Source organism: Diceros bicornis, chromosome X (assembly GCF_020826845.1).
Source record: "Diceros bicornis minor isolate mBicDic1 chromosome X, mDicBic1.mat.cur, whole genome shotgun sequence".
Classification (NCBI taxonomy): Eukaryota; Metazoa; Chordata; class Mammalia; order Perissodactyla; family Rhinocerotidae; genus Diceros; species Diceros bicornis.
The window spans coordinates 1,971,923-1,994,946 of record NC_080781.1 but is presented as its reverse complement, the minus strand read 5'-3'; the positions used below and the strand labels follow the sequence as shown (position 1 = coordinate 1,994,946).

Below are 23,024 nucleotides of genomic sequence, written 5' to 3'. Positions count from 1 at the left end.
TAAGAGTCTGAAAATGAACAAAGTCGAGATTGGTCAGCCAGCAGTGGGCTGTATTTAAGCACCCTCCAGCCATCCATAAAATACTTTATCACCAGTGGTTCTAAACTAGGGCGATTTCACCCTTAAGTGACATTCAGCAATGTCTGGTAACATTTTTGGTTGTCACAATTTAGAGCCAGGTGGATTCTCCTGGCATCTGGTGGGTGGAGACCAGGGACGCTGCTCAACACCCTACAGTGCACAGGACGCCCTGCAGTAAAGAATTACCTGCCCCCAAATGTCAACGGAGCTGTAGTGGAGAACGCCATCTTATCACCAAATGGAGAAAGCTGGGATGAACTTCAGGCCAACATGGGAGTTTTGACCTGGATCCTGGAGATGTGTCTCCTTGGGTTGAAGCCATGCAAAAACATCTACGAGAGTTTTGACAGCCTTCCCGCACCAGCAATATCATTTAGTCAACCTGGCATAGAGCAGTTGGTATTCCTAAGTAAATGGCGCCTATGATTCCTACTTTTGATTTGTTAAATTCATAAAGAATTTTTGCAGCTGTGTAGTTAGAAGACGGTTATTTGGCAAGCGTGAGTCTCAAATCAAAAGTCTACAATGTTCGGGCTGTAGGAACTAAAAACACATGAGGGACTTGAAGGATGAACGTCTGCATAGGATTCAACACCTAGAAGTATGTAGAAAGTTCTTATTTGGAAAACTCTTTGAAAAGAATCGTTCTTACATGTGATGATGCCTGACATATATCTTCTGTTACCATATGAAAAAAATGTGCGCCTTAAAGAACAAATAAGAAAAAAAAAATGGCATAATGCCCAAAACGAATTTCGTAGTTGATCAGACTGTTATGTGGTTAAGCAGTTCCTTGCACATAATGGTAGTTACACCTACCTAGACCATTTAAATAGTCAGAGCTATTTTCTGTGTTCTTTTCACTTCCAAGGCAGATGCCAGAGAGGAAAAAAGAAACTACAGAATTTAAGGCCTGTTTGTTAAGAAGGACTTTCAGGGCAACTGCTTTCCCACTTTGGGGTAAAGCCAGCCAACGGCCCCTCCGGGTTGACCGAAGGCTGGGAGGGTTTCAATCCTCTCGCGAATGAAAGAGTCACTGTTTCTGGCAAGAGCTGTCTGGGATCCTCCTGCGCACATTACGCTTTGTAAATAAGAACAGGAGGTCTTCTGTGGAGACCTGGGACGTTACCAACAGCAGACACCCAGCCAATCTCTGGACAACCTAACGTGTTGAATTCTTGCTGGAATTCTTGTCGTTGCTTTGAAGAGTGAATCAGCTACGTACATGCGTGGACCCACATGGAGAGATCTGCAATCAAAGAGCCAGGAAGTGCCTCTCCTGGCAAGGAGAAGACGTTCCTTGTGGAACCAGACACTCGCTGACTGCCAGCCCTGACAGCGCCCCCATTCAGGTAACTGGCTTTCCCTGGGTTCCTTACTAGCAGTGCCACTCACGCATGTCCAGGACGCCTGGCAGCTATCCTAAACAGCACGCCGTTGCCCGGCACACTACATCATCTGGAAATAATTTAGAAGCGTTTTTTTTTTTTTTTAAGCTGCAAAGCAACAATCTCAATGACAGATTTTGCATGGGGGAATTATGAAAGGAACAGAGTCAAATCAACTAGAAAAGGTCTACGGAGGGGGAAGATGTAACTACACTAGATGCTAAGAGGCTGGAGAGCATGTGGAACTTGAACAGACGCTGGAGGTTAAAACACAAATTGGGGTTGGGAACAGGGCCCCAGCGCAGCGGCAAAGGCAGGTTTCCTGCCCCGGGTCTGGACGACAGCCCGGACTGGGCGTTGCAAATCCCTCCCCTGGAAGAGAATCAAAAGCTAAATGATGGGTTATATTTCATCATCATTTTCTTTCTCTTTTTCTGTATCTTTCTTTTTCTCGTCTGTTTGTTGAGATAGAATTGACAGATAACATTGTGTAACTTTGACACACACAATGCATGGATTTGATACACTTCTCTGTTGCAAAATGATTACAAAAGTACCGTTAGCCAACACTTTGATCATGCCACAGAATGACCGGATTTTTTGTGGCTGGAAAACAGTTAAGATCTAGTCTCTTAGCAACTTTGAAGTTTATAACACAATGTTGTTGACTATAATCTCTGTGTGGTGCATTCAATCTCCAGAATTTATTCAGCTCCTAGTTGCAAGTTTGTGCCCTTAAGTAACATCTCACCGATTCCTCCCTGCAACTGTGCACACAAGCCGGCTGGAGCCAGTCTGTGCCTCCCCGGGGAACAGCTCCGATGGGACAGGGCAAGGCTCACAGGAGAGCTGGATACCCCCAGCTCTGAAGCCCACCCACCATGGGAGCCAACATCTCTTCAAGCAACTTGTAAGCAGAGCTTCCTGGTCACCCCAAGGGCCATGTCAAGTCAACGGTCACTGAGCCTCAGAAGCCTAAAGCTGGTTTCCCTCCTGTCTTTGTGGTTCTGTCGTGACCACAGACCGGCTGCCAGGGAGAGGTATTTTTACCACACAGCGTCATGCAATCACGTGGACATGCCACCTTTATCGGGTTTCCAGGGAAACAGGACTAGAAAATTTACCCAAGGTCAAATTCTCACGCAGAAGGGGAAAGGATTTCCACTCTTCTGTGGAAAGCAACTTGTGTCACCAGATCATTGTGTAGACGAGCAATGTACATATTCTTCCCCCTACTATAATTGCTTTACGCAGGTGGTAGCATACCATTCACTCTCTCCAGACTCTTAGTTCTTTCATTTAAAATATATTGGATACAAACAAAACGTGGAATATCCATGCAATGGAATGTTATTCCGTCCTGAAAAAGGAGAAAATTCTGGCACATGCTACAACATGGATGAACCTTAAGGACATGATGTTCAGTGAAATAATCCAGTCACAGAAGGACAAATACGGTGTGATTTCACTTATATGAGGTCCTAGAGGAGTCAAACCTATAGAGACAGAAAGTAGGATGGAGGGAGCCAGGGGCTGGGGGAGGGGATGGGGAGTTAGTGTTTAATGGGGACAGAGTTTCAGTTTGGGAAGATGAATGGCGGGGATGGTTGCACAACAAAGTGAATGTGCTTAATGTCACTGAACTGTGCACTTAAAAATGGTCAGTTTTGTTATATGCATGTAGCAAATTAAAAACAAAAAATATATATATTGGAGATCATTTTACATCAATGTTCTTATCACTTCATTTTGCGTTTTCTTTCCTTTACACCTCTGCCTTCTATATCAGGGATCAGAAATCTGTGGTCCACGGTGCAAACCCCGCCTATTTATGTAAATAAAGTTTTATTCTAAATAAAGGTTTATTCTGCCTCGACACAGTGTTCAGCATTTGTAAAGCCTTTCAACAAGGAACAGCATTCTCTTACGAGTTTTTAGTAGTTGTGTTAACGTTTTAGTGATTGCATCAGAGACAAACTTTCCCTTACTATTTCACTTATTGCATTAGTTCATTTTCAGCTGCCTGTTATGACGGACCTCTTTATTTCTTACAGGAAATCAGAAGAAAGAGAAAACATGTTGCATCAGGAAAATTCTCGGTAAGATAGGATTATGCGTGGTCATTCATCATCTGTTTCTGCCTCTGCATTTCTTCACGTCGCTTTTTCAGAATGCATTGATAACAAAGTGGTCTTTCTCAGTTCATAACTGATCATGCATCTGGAGGACCGGGCGTGGGATTCAAGATTAATATAAGTATTCCATGCTCCCCTACCTGGGGGTGTGCCAGGTAGCTTCAGAGGGAATCCCATTTCTCTCTTCCCAGTTCAAGTAGGCACCAAGCCCTGCCATGGGCTAGGTGTCTGGTTTTATGGAGATCCCATATTGCAAATCTTCTTCTTCAGAACACATCTTTAGGAAATGGAACGTTACCATCGTGCTGTTTATGTGCACGCCCAAGGTTGCATCTATAAGAGTATGAGGTGTTTTTAACTGAAAAAAAGAATCAAATGCTTAAGAGATGTCCTCAATCTCTTCTGAAATGGGATGATAATATCAAAGTCCCCTAAAATAGCGACACCACCTTCCCACTTACAGCAGTAATGTAAATGAAATGGAAAGCAGCGGTAAGCTTTCTTTGGTAGCTTGTCTTTCAGGACCTGGTTGGCTGTGACAATCGGTGTGCTTCTGGGTTTGAAGCCCTTGGCTTGCAGAGGTTTATCTGGCTCCCGTCCGAACATCCTTCTTCTGATGGCGGACGATCTCGGCATTGGAGACGTGGGTTGCTACGGCAACAACACCATAAGGCAAGGAGCAGAGAATTGCTCATCTGGCACTCCGACACAGAGACCACTGATAATTCATCTAACCGTTGATATGCACAATCTGAACTTTAACAGAATTCTGCACACATCATTTCCGTTAACATCCCCTAATCCTGACTTCTTCTCGCACCAGCACCAACCCCAGCTCAAATTCACCCTACATATGACTAATCGTTTCACTTTTAAATATGATTTCCATCAGCACAGTCCGTGATGGACAATGTTTTAAAAATCATTGCTGTTGCCTCTAAGCTAAAGACTCAAGCTTACCTCACTCTCCAACCTCCATCCATCAACCCAAGCCCACCCACTCATGCACAATTTCAATGCTCTCTGCTGAAAAGCTCTGCTTCAGACAGACAATCTCACATCCTTCTCACCCCAAGGTGTGACATGCCCATCTGTCATTTCTGGTCCATCTATCTTAGAATGACCTCATCTCATCACCTTGGTCTCATTCTAATTGCCCATGAAGACCCAGCTCAGGCACCCCCATGCAGCTGTGTCTGAATCCCACCCTCACGTACCACCTACAATGCGTTGGTGCCATGAGGTCGAATCTTCCTATCAAGACTGTGAGGCCCCAAGTAGAAGGCACCCCAGACTCTCAATTCTGGATTTTCCATGATGACCGTCTCAGTACCAGTAGTGCATTACACAAACTCGGCAAATAACACTGAATCCAGTGGACGTTTCTTTGTAGGTTCAGAAGACAGCTGAAGTTCTTGCCTTTTTGGTCATTCCTAAGAACACCTTGATGTATTAAACGAGGCCCAGCAGATTTTCTATTAAGTAACATGTAGCTATGCTTATGGAAAAGTCTGTGCGTTTACTTGTTAAGGAATATAACTGTTCGTGTTTCCCTGTGCAGGACTCCAAACATTGACCGCCTTGCAGAGGACGGCGTGATGCTCACGCAGCATATTGCTGCTGCATCCGTCTGCACCCCAAGCAGAGCTGCTTTCCTAACTGGCAGATACCCTCTCCGATCAGGTTTGTCCTTCCTCACGTCTAACCACGGGGCTGGAGAGGAACATGCTCTCATTAATTCCTCCAACACAAGTATTAAAGTCTGGGTCCTCCAGTACGGTGGGAAGAGAATGTTGCAGTTCCTCCATATTTTTACCATCAGATTGGAGCCAGTAAGAGCAATAAAGCCCCATAGACAATGAGGTGACACAGGCAGGAATGGGCCCATTTGATTGTCTCCTGTAATGTGAATAACCATAACCAAGCAGGAGTTCACGGATATTTTCTGTAAAAGGGCTCATGTGCCTGTGGGAACCTACAAGTCCAGATCTGTAACGCAGGACAGCAGGCTAAAAACTCAGGCAGCATTTGATGTTGCAGTCTTGAGGCAGAATTCCTTCTGCATCTGGAAACCCCAGTTTTTGTTCTTAAGACCTTCAACTGGTTGGATGAGGCCCACCCACCTGATTGAGGGTCATCTCCTTTAGTTAAAGTCAATTGATTGTAGATGTCAATCACATTTACAAAAGATGTAAGCAGCACCTAGACTAGTGGACTCGTGTTTGAGTAACTGGAGACTGTAGCCTGGCCAAGTGGACACATCAAATTGACCCTCACAGACCGTCATATAGTTGGGTCTCTGGCACCTTTTCATGTCCCAGGGATGAAGGCGTCTTGGCCAACTTAAGTTGAAACACCTCAGCTGTCACTGTTATGACCAAGAGCTATTTAGCTTCCACTAGTCTTTAGTGAACCAGATGTATTCTCAAACTTTTGGAAAATCTCACAAAGAATTCTCCAAGTTCCAAATGATGGTCACTGAGAACTGCATTCACTCTTTGAACCAGATGAATCTCCTCTAGTGAGACTGAGCTGCATTCAGTCTAGGAGGCACTGAGCACCTTCAATGTCAGTGGTTCTCAACTGCAGACTCCAGAGCTTTAGAAAAATATTGAACCGGCATTTTAAAACACTTGGGTAGAGACTTTGGGTATGTCAGGGTTAGGATGAATTCTCTCCATGGCTCCCAACCTTGTCGGCACATTAGAATCATCTGGGGGAATCTTTCCACCATTGCAAATCCCAAGTTTTACCCCAGATCAACTACAAGCCTAATCCCTGGGGTGATAAGCAGGTGTCAGAATATTTTGAAGCTACCCCCAATGATGCCAAAGTGAAGACCAGTTGGAGAACCGCTGGATCATATCAAGAGTTTGGTGAAATCATAAAACCACTTTTAATTCTCCTTCCCTTTTCATTTAATTCTCTTTTTGTTTATAACCTTCACATGACAGGACAATAAGCCTTCTCACTCACGTTATCAATGAATTAATCGTTTCCTTTCCTGCCAAAAATGCAAAGCTATGGGGGAAGTAAATTTTCAATTCAATTTTGAATAATGGAGCTTTTCACCAAATATTCTAACCTAAAAAATAATAATGGTGACACAAAAATCGATGCGTGATGGTAACATTTCTTTTAAAATGATTCCTCAAAGGCATGGTTTCCAGTAACGGCTATCGTGTTCTTCAGTGGACCGCAGTATCTGGAGGCCTTCCCACCAACGAGACAACTTTTGCAAAAATATTAAAAGATAAAGGCTATGCCACTGGACTAATAGGTATGCACATTTGTTAAGTTCTAAGCACATTACTTTTATATGGAGAGTATATTCAACTAAAATGTTAGGAAACGAAATGGTTGTGACGTAAGTGAGGTTTTCCACCAGACAGAAAACTTCACACGTACACGAATGATGTCGCCACCCAGGTCGCTTGGTGCAAAGTAGATGCTCAAGAAATATCAGCTTAATGAAATATTCAGCATTTTATACAATTTGCTCGTGTACCATGATAAAAAAAATTAGTAGTTTTTTTCTAATTTTACCAAACTACCAACAGTTTCCATAATGCTCTTTTTCCTATATTCTGCATAGAAATGTGACTGCAAGGCTTAGGATCTCCCTCTCTGCTTCCATAAATAGCATGCTTCTCGTTCTATATGTCAACAAACCACGGCAAGTATAGAATGAAATAAAATTAAGGACGATAGTTTCTTGAGTGGGGTCCAAGTTGTCACTATCATTATTATGTTACAGTAATAGTTTTTATTAACAGTGCCATTTATTCACCACAAAGAGCAAGACTAGCCAATTTACTGAATATCAAACCCAATAGACTCATTATCATTTTTTAAGACAAAAGACACTCTCCTCACGTGATATTCCTTAGGAAATCACATGGGGTTCTCTGGGTGACAGACACCTTTGGGGTGGTGAAAAGACACACAGAGTCTCTTTATCAAAACCCAGTAGCAACAGCAGGGAAGCTAAGCATCTTCCATTGATTGAACTTGAATGTTGGGCTCTGTGAAAGCTATCGCCCTGTCCATCACGTCCACCATCATCACGTCCACCATGATCACGTCCACCATGACTCTGACCATCACTACACTGGTTTACCAAAGAGAGGGACAATTCCAAAGTCAGGAAATCTTTTTCCCACGGTGATGATATCAGACTGAGTTTTCTAGAGCAATCTGACCACTCTATGCCCTCACCATTGCTCTACAGTAGACCATCGCACACCCAGGTGTAGTAGACTGAATAATGGTGACCAAAAATATCAGGTCCCAAATGTTGAAACCTGCAAATATGACCTTATATGGAAAAAGGGTCTTTGCAGATGTGATTAAGTGAAGGATGCTGAGATGGGGAGATTATCCTGGATTACCCAGCTGGGCCTTATATGCATGGCCAAGGGTCCTTTGAAGAAAGGGACAGAGAGAGATCTGACTGCAAAGAGGAGAAGATAGTGTGGCCATGAGGGAGAGATTGGAGAGATGCGGCCACCAGCCCAGGGACACCTGGAGCCCCCAGAAGCTGAAAGAGGCAGGAAGGACCCTCCCCTGGAGCCTCCAGAGGGAGCGCGGCCCTGCCACACCTTCATCTCAGACCTTGGGCTCCAGAACTGGGACAGGATGAATTCCTGTGATTTTAAGCCACCAAGTTTATGGTAATTTCTTACAGCAGCACAGGAAACGAGTACACCATCTAATGCGGCCATACAGTGTCCTTATTCCCTTGAAACAATAAGGCAAGGTGAGGGTGCAAATAACAGCAAACACTACCCACACCTTCTGCATCCCCACCCCATCCCAGCATCCAGCAGAGTACCTGGAAAGTGGCAAGCACACAGTATCTACTTACCAAGTGATGGTCGGCCAGTTGTCCCATCGGCACGCTTTCTCCCTTTCAGGAAAGTGGCACCTGGGTCTCAACTGCGGATCCTCCACCGATCACTGCCACCACCCACTCAACCACGGATTCGACCACTTCTACGGAATGCCGTTCTCCATGATGGGAGACTGTGTCCACTGGGAACTATCAGAGAAGCGTGCGGGCCTGGAGCGCAAACTCAACTTCTGCTCCCAAATCCTGTCCATCGCTGCCCTCACGCTCACCGCTGGGAAGCTCACCCGGCTGATAACCGGCTCGTGGAGGCCGGTCATCTGGTCAACGATCACCGCCATCTTGCTCCTCACCACCTCATATTTCACGGGTGCTCTGATTGTGCACGCAGACTGCTTTCTGATGAGAAACGACACGATCACCGAGCAGCCCATGCGCTTTCAACGCACGACATCTCTTATCCTGAAGGAGGTCTCGTCCTTTGTCAAAAGGTGAGCGTCCAAGGGTCACCTTCATCCTAGTGCGCTCAGCATCGTGATGAAAATGCATTTGGAATAGTCTTCTGGAATGGGTATTCGGATGGTGAAAGAAGGAAAGAGGGTTTTGGTAAAATGGGGCATGGACGATGTTCAGGTGAGCCCAACTTGATCATGTCCATTGCAACAAGGGACAGGTCTGTTGAAATGTGCTGCTGTCCCCTCCTACTATGGGGCTAGTCCCATCCCCTAAGCACCCCCTGATCACCAGGGGCCATATTTAACTAACATAACAAACTGAATCTCTTGAACAGCCTTTACAATAAATTTTAAATATTTTTAAAGCTCTGTCATGCTGTTGCTAACTTCAGAGCAGATGTCAGTTTGAGTGACCAAGGGACTTACGTGTTAGACCATCAGGGACATGATGAAAAGCCACAGTAAACAGAGGCAGTTCCATGCCCCCCATGGATGACACCATCGAACCCCCACTTACCTGGTGGCAATGAGGTTCAATTCAATTGAACTCACCTGGTGGTGTTGAGGTGATCATATTCCTAGGGAGTTCTTGATGGAATTGCCTAGTATGGGTCAGGTATGAAGCTGATAATTAGCTTTCAAATTAAAACAGGTGATCCCGTCGTGCCCTAATTAAGTCTAAGGCCTTCACCTTTGCTTCTCTCCTTAGATTAGACCATAAAGATCAGGTGGAGAAAGGAAGAAGCTGAGGCATTGCCTAGATGGAGGAGAATCAGATTGAAATTAATAACCTAATATGCATCGTTTTTAAAGTGTGTTTTTTCATAACCATTTTGTGTCTTGAAAGCAATTATTAAAAACAAAAAACCCAGTGTGCGGTATCGCTTATGCTATAAGCTAAGATTTGAGGTGGGAAAATATTCTGAAATAATTGAATGAAATAATTGTCAGATGAGACAGTTGCCTGGTGTTCTGCACTACTTTCAGTTGTCAGAAGTACGTAGACTTAGAAAATGATAATATTCAGGAAAAAAGAAACATAAAATCAGTGTTGGTTTTTCAACAGACTTTGAAAGGGAAAAGTCATCACGTTCAAGATTCTCAGAGACAAGAAGAGTCTCCCCTTGAACGGGAGTTTTACACATTTGCTCTTAAAGGACAGAGCAACAAAGACATTTGAGTAAGGACGTGACCACCTAGAACTGTACTGCGTCTCTAGGACCTCACTCTCTGTTTTATCAAAAGAATAACTTGCTTATTTTTAGAAACAAGCAAGGACCATTCCTCCTTTTTGTCTCCTTCCTGCAAGTCCACACCCCTCTTATCACGACTGAGAAGTTCCTCGGGAAGAGCGTCCATGGGCTGTATGGGGACAACGCAGAGGAGATGGACTGGATGGTGGGTAAGTGCCTTTTCTGGGTGAAAACATGATGGTTCCTCATCTAGAAACAGCAGGCGGAAAGGAGATAAGGAGGGAGAAGATGAGATAACTAAGGTTGATGATAGAAGAGGCAGGGTAAGTACTGTCATCTTCTTGAATGTCAAGGGTCTAATGTATGACCGCATACACCTTCACCCTGTTTTGTCTCTCTTCATAACATTGTTTTAGGTGGGTTGGTGTTTCTGTTTTCTCCAGGAGAATGTAAAACTCTTGTGGATTGGGACTGTCTTGCCTTCTCCTCTCACTGCATCTCCTGGGTTTAGAACCGTGCCTGCCATGACAGAAAAGCGAAATTGTCTCGAGTGACCCAGTGCTCAGGCAAATACATGGATATGGATGCACCTACTTCTCTGCTTCTCAGACAAGGGCTTGGGTACCCTCGGGTTTATGGGGTGGTGTGGAGGGCCAGGAGCTGCGGAATAATTGTAATCGGAGATTTCAGGGGAAAACGTACTTTAAAAAAATCTTTAAAAAATGTCATCTTGGAGTCAAATGCGTGATTTGAATGAACTCTTGGGGAAAATGATGGAAGTTGGAAGACACGTGGGCAATAATTCATTTCACATGGCTTCTCCAGAGGACCTGACCCCATTCCCTTCAGGACATATTCACTCCTCTTTGCCACTGGGGGTCTTTAGTTGGAGAAGATCAAGAATCACTGGAAAATATAGGCTATTTTACGTGATGTCAAATATTGAATGTTTAAAATTGAATTCATGATGCCACAATTCAGGGAAACATTATTTTAAATTAATAAATGTGCAGATGTACATAATCAAACACTTATTAAATCATAAAGATTGAAACTTTACAATACCAACGTAAGAAGTTCATCAAGGGCCAGCCCTGTGGCTTAGCAGTTAAGTGTGCACGCTCCACTACTGGAGGCCCGGGTTCGGGTCCCAGGGGCGCACAGACACACCGCTTCTGTGGCCATGCTGAGGCCAAGTCCCACATACAGCAACTAGAAGGATGTGCAACTATGACATTCAACTATCTACTGGGGCTTTGGGGGAAAAAAAAAAGGAGGAGGATTGGCAATAGATGTTGGCTCAGAGCCAGTCTTCCTCAGCAAAAAGAGGAGGATTAGCATGGATGTTAGCTCAGGGCTGATCTTCCTCACAAAAAAAAAAAAGTTCATCAAGATAAGGAACTTAGCATAAGATACATCTAAAGAATCTTTTAAATGCCTTCGCTTTCTTTCTGTCCCAATTTAAAACCCAATCAAGCAAGTGTATGATAATTTTTTTAATGAAAATCATTGTAATGATGTAGGTAGGTGGAGCACAGGGGATTTTTAGGATGAGCAAATTATTCCATGTGGTACTATAATGGTGGACACCTGACATTACACATTTATCAAAACCTTTAGAATGTACAACACCAAGAGAGAACCCTAATGTAAACTATGGACTTTAGTTAATACTAGCGTGTCAATATCGGCTCACCAGTTATAATATTGCTCAGCTTATCTGTAAACCTACAACTGTTTCATAAGTTTTAAATTGTGCCCCCCTCTGAGTAGGGCGATGAGATCTCATGCTGTCCTGCTCCATCCTGCCTGGGACGTGACTCATCCCTTTGTCCAGAGGTTTCAGGCTGTTCACACCACCCACACATGAGTCACTTAGTAGCCGTGTTGGTTGTCAGATCAATTGTCATGGTATCACAGTGCTTTTGTTTAAGTCATTCTAATTTTACTTAATAATGGTCCCAGCAAGCAAGAGCAGTGATGCCAGCAATTCAGGTATGCCAAAGAGAAGCTGTAAAGCGCTTTCTTTAAGTGAAAAAGTGCAAGTTCTTGACTAAATAAGGAAAGAAAAAAAAATAGTATGCTGAGGTTGCTAAGATCTACGGTAATTTTTCTTACAGTATATTGCTATAATTGTTCTATTTTATTGTAAGGGTTGTTAATATCTTTCTGTGCCTAATTTATAAATTAAACTTTATCGTAGGTCTGTATGTATAGGTACACAGAGTATATACAGGGTTCAGTACTATCCGTGGTTTCAGGCATCCCCGGGGGTCTTGGAACGTATCCCCCTTGGATAATATAATGCTGCAATGAACATGGAGGTGCAGATATATTTAGTGCAACTATAAGAAACTGAGAGCCACTGTTGACTCTTCTTCATTGATGTCCATACATGCCCAATGGCATTTCAGCCTTCCTCCTAGACCCTCTCCATCTCTATACTTTTTTCTTTGTAATCTTCTTTTTCCTCACTTTTTAGTTTTTGCTCTTTTGTCCAATGCAGCATATACCCTTATAGCTTGCCTAAAACTTTTTGCAAACAGAATGGGCATATATAAAGACACGCATCAATCTTAAATCAAGGATGCTCAGATTAGCACACTTATAATACTGCTCACTCCCATTATAGGTTTGACACCAAGGACTCATTCTCATGGAGAGTTCCAAAATGCTGAAGCACAGGTTGAATAATTTCGCTTAAGATGGTCCTCTATTTTGACCGGTTCAAACACATCTATTCCTTGCAGGGCAGATCCTTGATACTTTGGACGTGGAAGGTTTGACCAACACCACCCTCGTTTATTTTGCGTCAGATCATGGAGGATCCTTGGAGTCTCAACTCGGAAGCAACCAGTATGGTGGCTGGAATGGGATATATAAAGGTAACAACGAGAGATTCCCAGATCCTTGTCTATGGTCTTCATCTCTTCCCTAGAATTCCCAACCTTGCCACTGGAATGGGATCATCTACCTCAAGAGACTGCAAACACTGGTGACCAAAGACTTTGCTTTTCCACTCAGGGTGGAAATTACAATTTCTCACACTCAAATTGGAATTTTTTTGCACAATTCAGTGGTTTTTAATGTATTTATGGGATTATGCAACCTTCACCACTACACATTGCAGAACATTTTCATCACCTCAAAAAGAAACTCAGTACCCCTCTGCAATTATTCTTTGTTTTCTCCTGTGGCCAGCTCCCAGCAACCACTACCTTATTTCTATCTCTATGCATTTCCTCATTCTAAATATTTCATGTAAATGGAATCATGCAATATGCGGTCCTTTGTGGCTGCCTTCTTTCATTAAGTATGATGTTTTCTAGGTTCATCCATGTTGTAGCCTGTGTCAGTGCTTCATTCCTTTTTATGGCTGAATAATATTCCATTGTATGGATGGACCACATTTTCTTTATCTGTGCATCTGCTAATGGACTCAGGTTTGAATTTTATATTCAGACCATGCATTCAAGGAGGATGGGCACCTTTGGTGACCACAGTATATTCAAACTAGGATTCTGTTGATTATAGACACAACATTATTTGATGTACCACAGAGATTGTGAAACACGCTGCCCAAAATAACATAGTTCAATGCTTTTTTTCATTTACAAAGCTTATTCATTTTTATAATAGTGAGAGAATTTGTTTCGACTAACATTAGCATATATGCTTAACATGCATCAGTCTATTACATACACAAAAGGGGATATTATATACAGTTGTGTGTTGCTTAACAATGGGGTACGTTCTGAGAAATGCATCATTAGGCAATTTTATCATTGTGTGAACATCATACAGTGTGCTTACACAAACCTCAATGGTACAGCCTACTACATACCCAGGCTATATGGTACTAATCTTATGAGACCATGGTCGTGTACATGGTCCATCATTGAGTGAAACGTTATGATATGGTTCATGACTGTCTGTATGTGCAAACTGAATACTTTAATGCCTTCCTAAAACTTCACCTTGGGGATCTGGCTCCTCTGAAACCATTTTCATCTCAGTGTCATCTATGTCTATATTTTCTCTACCCAGTATCCTCTACTGTGCCATTGAGAGTGTCAATAACACAGCCATTTTAAAACCTGCTACTCTATCGTCCCACAAAGACTTCTCTCTCCCCATGACTCCACAGTCTGCAAGTTTTAGTGCATACACACAAGAAACGGCAGCTGGGTGCTGACTGTCACCCAGCCTGCAGCTATTGTGAAAACATGTGCATCTGGGAATCTGTGAAAGGTGGTTTATGTGTCCTGAAAAAATGGTCTGGTCTAGGATTTGGAGCTTACCAAGCAAAGTCACAAAAATTAGAGGAACCCAAATGCTCATTGTGATAGACAGAATAATGGCCCCTAAAGATGTCCATGTCCGAATCCCTGTGTGGTAGACAGAAAAATATCCCCAAAGATGTCCATGTCCTAATCCCCGTGTAGTAGACAGAATAATGGCCCCAAAGATGTCCACGTCCTAATCCCCGTGTAGTAGACAGAATACTGTCCCCAAAGATGTCCACGTCCTAATCCTCGTGTGGTAGACAGAACAATGTCCCCAAAGATGTCCACATCCTAATCCTCATGTGGTAGACAAAATAATGCCCCCAAAGACGTCCACGTCCTGATCCCTGTGTGGTAGACAGAATAATGTCCCCAAAGATGTCCGTGTCCTAATCCCTGGAACCTGTGAAAACCTTATATGACAATAGGGACTTTGCAGATGTGACTAAGAATCCTGACATGGGAGATTATTCTGGATTATCCATGTGGGTCCAATGTAATTACAAGGGTCCTTACGAGATGGAGACAGAGAGGTCAGAGTCAGAAAGAGAGAGGGAGAGAAGAGATTGGAAGATGCTACGCTGATGGTCTTGAAGATGGGAGAAGGGGCCACAAACCAAGAAATGTGGCAGCCCCTAGAAGTTGGAAAAGCCAATGAAACAGATTCTCACCTGGAGCCTCCAGTAGGAACTGGCCCTGCCGATACCTTGACTTTGACCCAGTAAGACCCACATTGCACTTCTGACCTCCAGAACTCTAAGATAATAAATTTGTGTTTTAAATGAACCCCTACATTTGTGACAATTTGGCACAGGAGCCATCAGAAATCAACCAGATCTTAAAGTTTAATAGGGGAAAATTTTAAGGAAAGAGAAAGATGTTACTCAGAAATTCACATTTAATTTTGAATCAAAACCACATGGAAATATCAATCTTCCTTTGTGACCAAGGTGAGGCTGGCATTAGGTCCATCAGAATATTTACCATGGGTGAAAATTTGTAAGTCTGGCTCTCTTAGTTTCCTGTGGCTGCTGTAACAAAGTAACACAAACTGAGTAGCTTAAAACAACAGAAATTTATCCTCTCAGAGTTCTGGAGGCCAAAATACTGAGATCAACATGTCAGCAAAGCCATGCTCTTTCTGAAGGTTCTAAGGGAGGATGCATCCATGCCACTTTCATCTCCTGGTGTCAGCTGGCAATCCTTCGTGTTCCTTGACCTGTAGATGCTTCACTCCCATCTCTTTCACCATTATCGGCCATCTTCTCCTGTGCGTCTTTTTTTTTTGTTGAGAGGAAGATCAGCCCTGAGCTAACATCTGTTGCCAATCCTCCTCTTTTTTTTTTTTTTTTTGTTTCTGAGGAAGATTGGCCCTGGGCTAACCTCTGTGCCCATCTTCCTCTACTTTATATGGGACACTGCCACAGCGTGGCTTGACAAGCGGTGCGTTGGTGCATGCCGGGGATCCAAACCGGTGAACCCTGGGCCGCCAGAGCGGAGCGTGCGCGCTTAACCACTGCACCACCGGGCCGGCCCCTCTTCTCCTCTTCTTATAAGGACATTTGGGATCAAGTACCCACCCTAATCCAGTAGGACCTCATCCTAACTAATTACATCTGCAAAGACCCTATTTCCAAATAAGGTCACATTCTGAGGTCCCGGAGATTAAAACTTCAACATATCTTCTTTGAGGCACGCACAATTCAACCCCTACCAGTAACAAAGACAAGAAAATGAACCAACCCGTAAAGATGCGGAAACAAGAGACACACACGGTGGACTTCAAAGGAAGGCGTTTCTAGTGGCATGGGGAAGAAGAAAGAATGAAGAGAGTGAGGAGGAGGGGGACGGATGACAAATAAGCAGGATGATGAGACAAAATAGTGCAGATCCCAAGACAAACACACAGAGTCCATGCCAGATGGAAAACTAACAAGAGCGTGGAGAAAATACAATCAACATAAAATGATTTCAACAGCGCAATTTATGACTCCCAAGGAATTAGTCTGATAATTAAGAACTTTGAGGGAAACTGGAATGCCCCAGTGTCCCTTAGCAACATGGAAGACCAACATCCAGGTTAATAAAGAGTATAAAATCTAACCTTTGTTGGGGAGGAATTTAATGGTTATGGGACTAAGAGAAAGAGAGGCGGGGGGGAGAGAGAGAGAGAGAGTTTTAAAACAAGCACAATGGTTAAATCACACAGGATAGGCAACCATTTCTGATTTTTAACCACATTGTTTTCTGTCCATGTTTAAACACAGGTGGCAAAGGCATGGGTGGCTGGGAAGGTGGGATCCGCGTCCCGGGGATATTCCGGTGGCCCGGGGTGCTGCCGGCCGGCCGAGTGATCCATGAGCCCACCAGTCTGATGGATATTTTCCCCACCGTGGTCCAGCTGGGAGGCGGCCAGATACCCCAGGACAGGTACAGAACAGCCGAAGGGAAGCAATTCAATTTTGCGTAGAGACAACATGTATGTGAAACGTCACTGTCACTTTTGCATTGTGTAAGGCATCTCTGAAATCAGTATCTGGAAAAATACTCCAGGTCCCCTACGATTATCTACTGGGATCAAAAGTCTGCTGCATTTATACTCAGAATGTCCTCTCTCCTAATTCTTAAGTGGAGCCCATTTTATCATAAGGGCGATTGCCGTTGAAAAATATAACAATTCATCACAAGAAATTACTTTTGATCCCGTGTGGTACAGACTTTTTATATGATTCCAATTATTTTTGTCTTAAAAATTACAGAAAATTTGGGGGAAAACAGAAAGAAAATAAAACTATTTCGTAATGTTAACTACCTAGAGGTGAATATATAATTAAATTGTATGATACGTATATATTATATATGTTCATATATATTATATATTTAGACATATTATATATATTTACATGTATTTTGTACATATTCTTTATATATTATTATACATAATATATATTATTTATATATATATTATAGATAATATATCATTATATATTGTATATATACATTATATATAATATATTGTTATATATTATCTATAATATATATATTTAGAAATCTTTGCACATAGACAAAAACTTTAATGGCTTTGTGGTATTTTCTTTCAACCACTCCCTTATAGCTGGACATTAGCTTTGCTTTAAAAAAAAAAAAAAAATACTGTTTTGTCATTTTACTGCCTGACATGATTACCTCTTTAGTAAAAATCCCTAGAAGTTGACTTCTTGGGTCAAAGAGTATGGCATTTATAGGTAAATCTGTTGGTACATTTTATCAAATTGTTCCTAGGAATTGTTACCAGTAATATGGGAGAGGGTCTATTTAAAAAAATTACAGACCTAAAATAAATTTAAATTGTATATATGCAATTTGTTATATATAAATTGCTCATGTGTGTGTTATAATCTCCATCCCTTTATCACTAGAGACATTGACTATTTCGAAAATACCTGTACTTCACATTCTCCTTTCTCTTCTATTACAGTGAATCTCATTTCTCTGGTTGATTTTTTTTTCTTAATTGGCTGCTAAATTTTTTATTAATTTATAATATTTTATTTGTTTAAAAGATAAAAATTTTTCTGTCATATATATTGCAAATGTCTTTCACTAGAATATAAAATAAATCCGGCCATATATTTTTGGCTTTATTGATATATATATGTATATACACATACATATAAACATATGCATTTGTGTGTGTATATGTGAATACACATATCCGGAGGTGAAATAATATATATATATGGATGTATGTACACACGCATATATATTCTATTATTATATATATTTATTTTATTTATATTTTATATATTATTTTACTTTAATACCTAATAAAAGAATATATGTGTGTATATATTATAACATATACCATATAATATATATATGGATATATGTACACACATATATATTCTATTATTATATATATTTATTTTATTTTATATATTATATATTACTTTAATACCTAATAAAAGAATATATATGTGCATATATTATAACATATACTATAATAGGCATATTATAAATATATATAATAACATGTTATATATAATGTATATGATAATAATATACATATTCTTTTCTTTCATTTTTTTCATGGTAACCCTGGCCAAGTAAATCTACTTAGGGTTCTGAATTCTCTACCTTGACCGAGAACATTAATCCACTTAGAGAAAAAGATCTCCCATTTTATGGTTATTCTAAGTTCCTGGCATCTGTAAAAATCTACCATTGATATTTATGATTCAATTTTGAGACACAAAAATCCTGACAAGTTTTCAAAATACTTTAAGAAAAATTAGAGTCACTGCAGTTTTCCACAAAGACATTTCATTACCTTCAGCTGTGTGGCATGTTAACAATCAATCCCATTAGCACGCATTTATTAGCACGAGTTTACCGCATAGGGAATAGCAGACAAGTAAAAAAGAAACACAGACACGTCTCCCACCCCAGGGCAATTAACCATATAATGGAGAAATAAAATGCGTAGGGCCATCACAGCACCTCAAAACCCATGGATTGACCCTTTCTCCCAAGAAGTGTAGAGAAAATAGAACTGGAATCCCAATAAGACCTCCACTCTGAACAGGATGGAGCCAGACCATCCTGGACACGGGACAGTATTTGGAGAGGAAGAAGAGAGAGAGGGCAGGGACGAAAGAAGGAATGCGAGCTCAGGGCTGTCTGCAGAAAAAGAAATGGTTCCAGGTCTTGCTGAAGAATACACATATTCTATAATGGCTGAAAGCCCAGAGCAATATAAAAACAAAAAGACATTTCAATGACTCTGTCACTTGTTTTTGCATTCATAATAAGGTTGGGTGGACAATACTTTAAGTCGAGCAAGCTCGTCCTCAATGATCTTTTAGCCAAAGGTGATGCTTGTAGGGGAAAGACGTGAGTGGCTGCCCCAGTGCTTCCTAGCTTGCTAAAGCTTAGGGCAAGCCTTGCGGAAATTCTTGCTCCATCGCTGGGACCCTGTGTCTTGCCTGCAGGGTGATTGATGGCCGGGACCTGCTGCCCTTGCTGCTGGGGACAGTGCAGCACTCCGACCACGAGTTCCTGCTGCATTACTGCGAGAAGTTTCTGCACGCAGCCCGGTGGCACCAACGCGACAGTGAGTAGGCTGGAGGAGGGAGTCACATCTTGGCTTCTGGTCTCACTCCTCTTCTTCCTTATGACTTTCATCTTCACTCCAGCTCTTTTATTTCCTTCTTGGCAGTATTTTCCCCTCCCAGCAGCAACATCCTTCCAGCTGTCAATCATCTTACCGTTATGGCAAGGGAGCTGTTACCCGGGGTTTAAGTACCCTTTATGGAATTTGCTATGGCTTTCCCACCTCCCTCCCTGATGTGAATTGCAACTATTACCATAACACACACACACACACACACACACACACATCCTGACACACACATTCTTGCACACGCACACATCTTCCAGTCTGTCTTTACCTTTCAAATCTGTTCTCTTCATCTGGGTTGTTTCCTACGTGTCTTAACCACCTTAACTGAATGGCACAATTCCATCTTTTGTTGTAATGATGACAACTTTGTAACATAAGCAGCAAAGTCCTTGCTGAATGATTTTTGCATTTCAAAATTTCCTGGGCTGTTCTGGCCCAACCGTCCTTTCCAAAGGACTATAAAATCATTTGCAAGCATTTTTTTTTTAACAAATCCCACAGGAATAGGAATTACTATTGCATTCAATGGTTAAATCAACTTTGGGGGAAAACTGGTATCTTTACAATCTTTTTGTAAACTGCATAATTGAGCTATAATTCACTCTCGTAGTCAGCTTGGGCTGCTATTACAAAGTGCCACAGACAGGGTGGCTTATAAACAACAGACAGTTATTTCTTGCAGTTCTGGAGGCCAGAAGTTCAAGATCAGGGTGCTGGCACGGTCAGGTTCTGGTGAGAGCCCTCTTCCGGGTTGCAGATGGGGAGCAAGCATTTTGTGACTCTTATAAGGTCACTAATCCCATCATGAAAGCCCCATCCTCATGACCTTATCTAATCCTAATCACTTCCCAAAGGCCCCATCTCTTAATACCATCCCACTGAGGGTCAGGGCTTCCACACATGAATTTGGGGGACAGACACATTCAGTGCCACCATTCACATACCATAAAATACACCATTTTCAAGTGGACAACTCAGCAGCATTTAGCACATTCACAAAGTCGTGCAACCACCACCTCTACCTAGTTCCTGAACATTTTCATGACCCCCAAAGGAGACTCCGTACCCGTGAGCTATCACTCCACATTCCTCCTTCCCCCGCCCCTGGCAACCACTAACCTCCTTTCTGTCTCTGTGGATTTGCCTGTTCTGGACATTTCACACAAATGAGATCATATAGTATGTGGTCTCCTGTCTGACTTCTTTCACTCAACCTCATGTGTTCAAGTTTCATCCATGTTGTAGCATGTCAGTGCTTCATTCCTTTTCATGACTGTATAATATTCCACTGTATGGATGGACCACCTTCCATTTGTCCATTCATCTGTTGATGGACACTTGGCTATTTCCACCTTCTGGCTACTGTCAATAACGCTGCTCTCTGGCAACGCATTCTATTTCTCCATGTCAATCCTCTGAGACTCTTGTCCTTCCTCCAGGAGGAGCAGTATGGAAAGTCCACTACGTGACCCCAGTGTTCCACCCAGAAGGAGCCGGTGCCTGCTACGGAAGAGGGGTCTGCCCGTGCTCCGGGGACAGAGTATCCCGGCATAATCCACCCTTGCTCTTCGACCTCTCGAGAGACCCTTTCGAGGCCCAGGCCCTCACGCCGGACACGGAGCCCTCGTTCTACCACGTGATGGAGAGAGTGGCACGGGCCGTGGAGGAGCATCGCCGGACGCTCAGCCCAGTTCCGCTGCAGCTGGACACGCTAGACAACATCTGGAGGCCGTGGCTGCAGCCTTGCTGCGGCCCCTTCCCCTTCTGCTGGTGCAATCGGGAGGGCGACCCACAGTGAACGTCTGCCAGGCACAGCAGGGTCCCTATGCCTGGAGCTCTTCATGGGGGTGGAAATAAAACTCCACAGTGAAGTGAGGTCATCGGTTTGTGTGGGTCTGATTCATTTCACCAATCCAAAGGGCAAGAGTCAAGGAAGAAGCAGTCACATCCGGTCACATCTAAATACAGCGAACGGCTGAGGGGCTGCCCGATGGGGAAGTGACAAGTTCCTCCTGCCCCAGGGCTCTCCTGCCCAAGGACCCCAGCCCCACCTGGGGGAAGCTCTCTGTCCCCATAAGGAGCTCAAGTCCCAATGGAGAGTGTCTCTGTGTGCTACGGATCTGCATACCCACAGTAGGTGGGCACAGGGGTAGTAAGTGTCCCCGATACAGTGTGCCTGGGGCCAAATTAGAAAGCGTAGATGTGTCATTTTTAACATCGATGAAGACATTTTAAATTGGAACTGTCCATGCAAATAATTCATAATCAATCTATAAATCAAAACTGGAGTGAGTTTATTATGAGCCAGGTCTGGGGACTGTAGCTCAGGGGAGCTTCCTTCCCCAAGGACGGCAGGGCACCAAAGAAGTGGGGTGTACAGAGCGGTTATATACCATCTTGGAACAAAGAGCATCCATCACATATGACAGGAATGTCCCTTTTACTGCCGTCACGAGATGCTTAGCTGGCACAGAAGCTCAGTGGTCACCGGGTGAGCACAGAAGGTCACTAAGTAATCCTTAGTTCCCAGGAAGAGACGCTCATCCTTAGAGAAATGCGGAGATGGGGGGAAGCTACATCCATATCTTTAAGGTCATTGTTCTTGTCTTTGGGACACTAAATATTTAAAGCAGATGCACCAAGCATACTCAAGAGGCGATGATGTCAGGCCCTTTTGGAAAAACAAGCTCAGGCCGAATACGTTTTACACCCAATGGCTTCCTCATAGACTCCAACACATCCTGTTGCTTTTCATTTATTTATCAGAACTATTTCCAAGAGATTATCCTTGATGAACAAGTGCCCCAGGGATTCGGGAAAACTCAGAATATGTGAGCTGTGCTGGATATTCAGTGTCCTTCCTGTTCCGTGTTAGGAGGTCACTGCATGATGGGGTTCCCTTGGTGCTGGCTTTGCAAGGACCTGCCCAGGTTACAACACCAGGAGGCAGAGGAGAGGAAGGCAGGAAATTTATTCCAGACTTCCTACCCAGTCACCTCTCTCTCCGTCCACACACAAACACACACATGCCTGGTCTCAGCCTGCATTATTCTGCTTGAGCTAAAATAACAAACACCACAGACTGGGCGGCTTAAAGAACGGACATTTATTATCTCCCAGTCCTGGAGGCTGGAATCTGAGATCCAGGTGTGGGCAGGGCTGGTTCCTCCTGAGACCTCTCTCCTTGGCGTGTAGACGCCGTCTTCTCCCCGTGTCCTCACGTGGTCGTCCCTCTGTGCGTGTCTGTGTCCTCATCTCCTCTTCTCATGAGGACACCAGTCCTATTGGATCAGGACCCACCCTCATGACCTCATTTTACCTTCATCACCTCTTTAAAGACCCATCTCCAAATATAGCCCCATTCTGAGGTCCTGGGGGTTGGGACTTCAACATGTGAATTTGGAAAGAGGGGGACACACACACTCCAGTCCATAACACATTCTCTGCTGGCATGG

General features: G+C 43.0%; 1 protein-coding gene across 2 annotated transcripts; it reads left to right on the top strand.

Annotated features, from left to right (window-relative positions):
- Positions 1-3,539: 3,539 nt before the first annotated feature.
- On the top strand, positions 3,540-21,408 carry ARSL (arylsulfatase L). Of its 2 annotated transcripts, none has more exons than XM_058535379.1 (10): positions 3,540-3,568; positions 4,115-4,276; positions 5,166-5,287; positions 6,762-6,884; positions 8,521-8,944; positions 10,174-10,310; positions 12,852-12,986; positions 16,655-16,817; positions 19,379-19,500; positions 21,009-21,408. In XM_058535379.1, the coding sequence occupies exons 1-10, from the start codon at positions 3,546-3,548 to the stop codon at positions 21,365-21,367; spliced, it is 1,770 nt and encodes a 589-aa protein (XP_058391362.1). In that variant the 5' UTR covers positions 3,540-3,545; the 3' UTR covers positions 21,368-21,408. The 2 variants fall into 2 exon arrangements, with proteins under 2 accessions (XP_058391362.1, XP_058391361.1); XM_058535378.1 differs by having other exon boundaries at positions 3,546-3,568; positions 4,127-4,276.
- Positions 21,409-23,024: the final 1,616 nt, after the last annotated feature.